We start from the raw sequence: 1366 nt of genomic DNA on the forward strand, positions 1-1366 counted from the left end.
GGCGTTTTGTGCTCTGCTTTGTTTGGTTCTGCAGGCAGCCTACGATGACGGGGATCCCTGGAGGGCGGGCCAAGGTGAAATATCAGAGCCGGTTCTTTAATTCCTGAAGCTAATGCTTCTTAGGGAAGAACAAAGATTGTGAGGCCACGTGTTAGAATTTTAGTTTTGAGGGACGAATAGAAAATCTAATTGACTGCGACAACTCGAATCAAACTGGAAAACTCCCCATGTCTTAGGATAAAAAAATGTAATTCTACTTAGAAATTCCTGGTGTTTTCACAGACGCGGGATTGGTTGTTTTTTTAAAATCCATTAATTAAAAAGTACATAATCCAAAATCAATTAAAGAGTAAGATATTATAACAAATTCTTATTTCATGAACTTCTCAAAATGTGAATAATAACCACACACCTAACACAAGACATTCACATGTTTTTTCCACTGGCAACTGGAAAGCATTGGGAATCATTCTAGTCGTGGTCTTGGTAGGGGTTGTCTACCTCTGAAATAACTTATTGGTTCCAGTTGATTTTTACATCGCGAGGTTCTCTAACCTGTTGCCATCAAGTCAATTCAGACGCATAGCGACCCCATGTGACAGACTAGAACTGCCCCATAGGGTTTTCTAGGCTGTAATGTTTACAGGAGCAGATCTGCCAGGTCTTTCTCCCTCGAAGTGGCTGGGTAGGTTCAAACAACCAACCTTTAGGTTAGCAGCTGAGGGCTTAACCACTGCACCACCAGGGCTGCTCCTTGTTGTGGGTTTTATTATTAGGTTATGCTTGATTAGAAACAGATTCAATTCAAGTTGAGTGTGTGTTCCATCTTTAGCCATGATCAGAGACAAATTCACCGTGGTTTTTCTCTTTGTAGGCTCATGCTAAAGTCTGGCATCTCTACAATACTTCTTTCCGTCCAACCCAAGGGGGCCAGGTGTCCATTGCCTTAAGCTCCCACTGGATCAGTCCTCGAGGAATGACTGAGCACGGCATCAGAGAATGTCAGAAATCTCTTGACTTTGTACTCGGCTGGTTCGCCAAGCCCGTATTTATTGACGGTGACTACCCTGATACCATGAGGAGTAACCTCTCGTCTCTTCTGCCTGAATTTACCGAATCTGAGAAGAAGTTCGTGAAGGGGACAGCAGACTTCTTTGCCCTTTCTTTCGGACCCACCCTGAGTTTCCAGCTGTTGGACCCTCACATGAAGTTCCGGCAGTTAGAGTCCCCCAGCTTGAGGCAGCTGCTTTTCTGGATAGACCTGGAATATAACCACCCTCCAATATTTATCGTGGAAAATGGCTGGTTTGTCTCAGGGACCACCAAGAGAGATGATGCCAAATATATGTATTACCTCAAAAAGTTC

General features: G+C 43.8%; 1 protein-coding gene across 1 annotated transcript in view; it reads left to right on the forward strand.

Annotated features, from left to right (window-relative positions):
* The window catches only part of KL (klotho), a 55394-nt gene that overhangs the window by 44185 nt on the left and 9843 nt on the right, over positions 1-1366 (forward strand). The window contains exon 2 of the mRNA XM_004386037.1: positions 875-1366. This exon is cut by the window's right edge and continues 7 nt beyond it. Coding sequence (XP_004386094.1) covers positions 875-1366 — 492 coding nt within the window. The remainder of the gene's footprint in view (positions 1-874) is intronic.

The sequence above is a fragment of the Trichechus manatus genome, unplaced genomic scaffold (genome assembly GCF_000243295.1).
Source record: "Trichechus manatus latirostris isolate Lorelei unplaced genomic scaffold, TriManLat1.0 scaffold00153, whole genome shotgun sequence".
Lineage (NCBI taxonomy): Eukaryota > Metazoa > Chordata > Mammalia > Sirenia > Trichechidae > Trichechus > Trichechus manatus.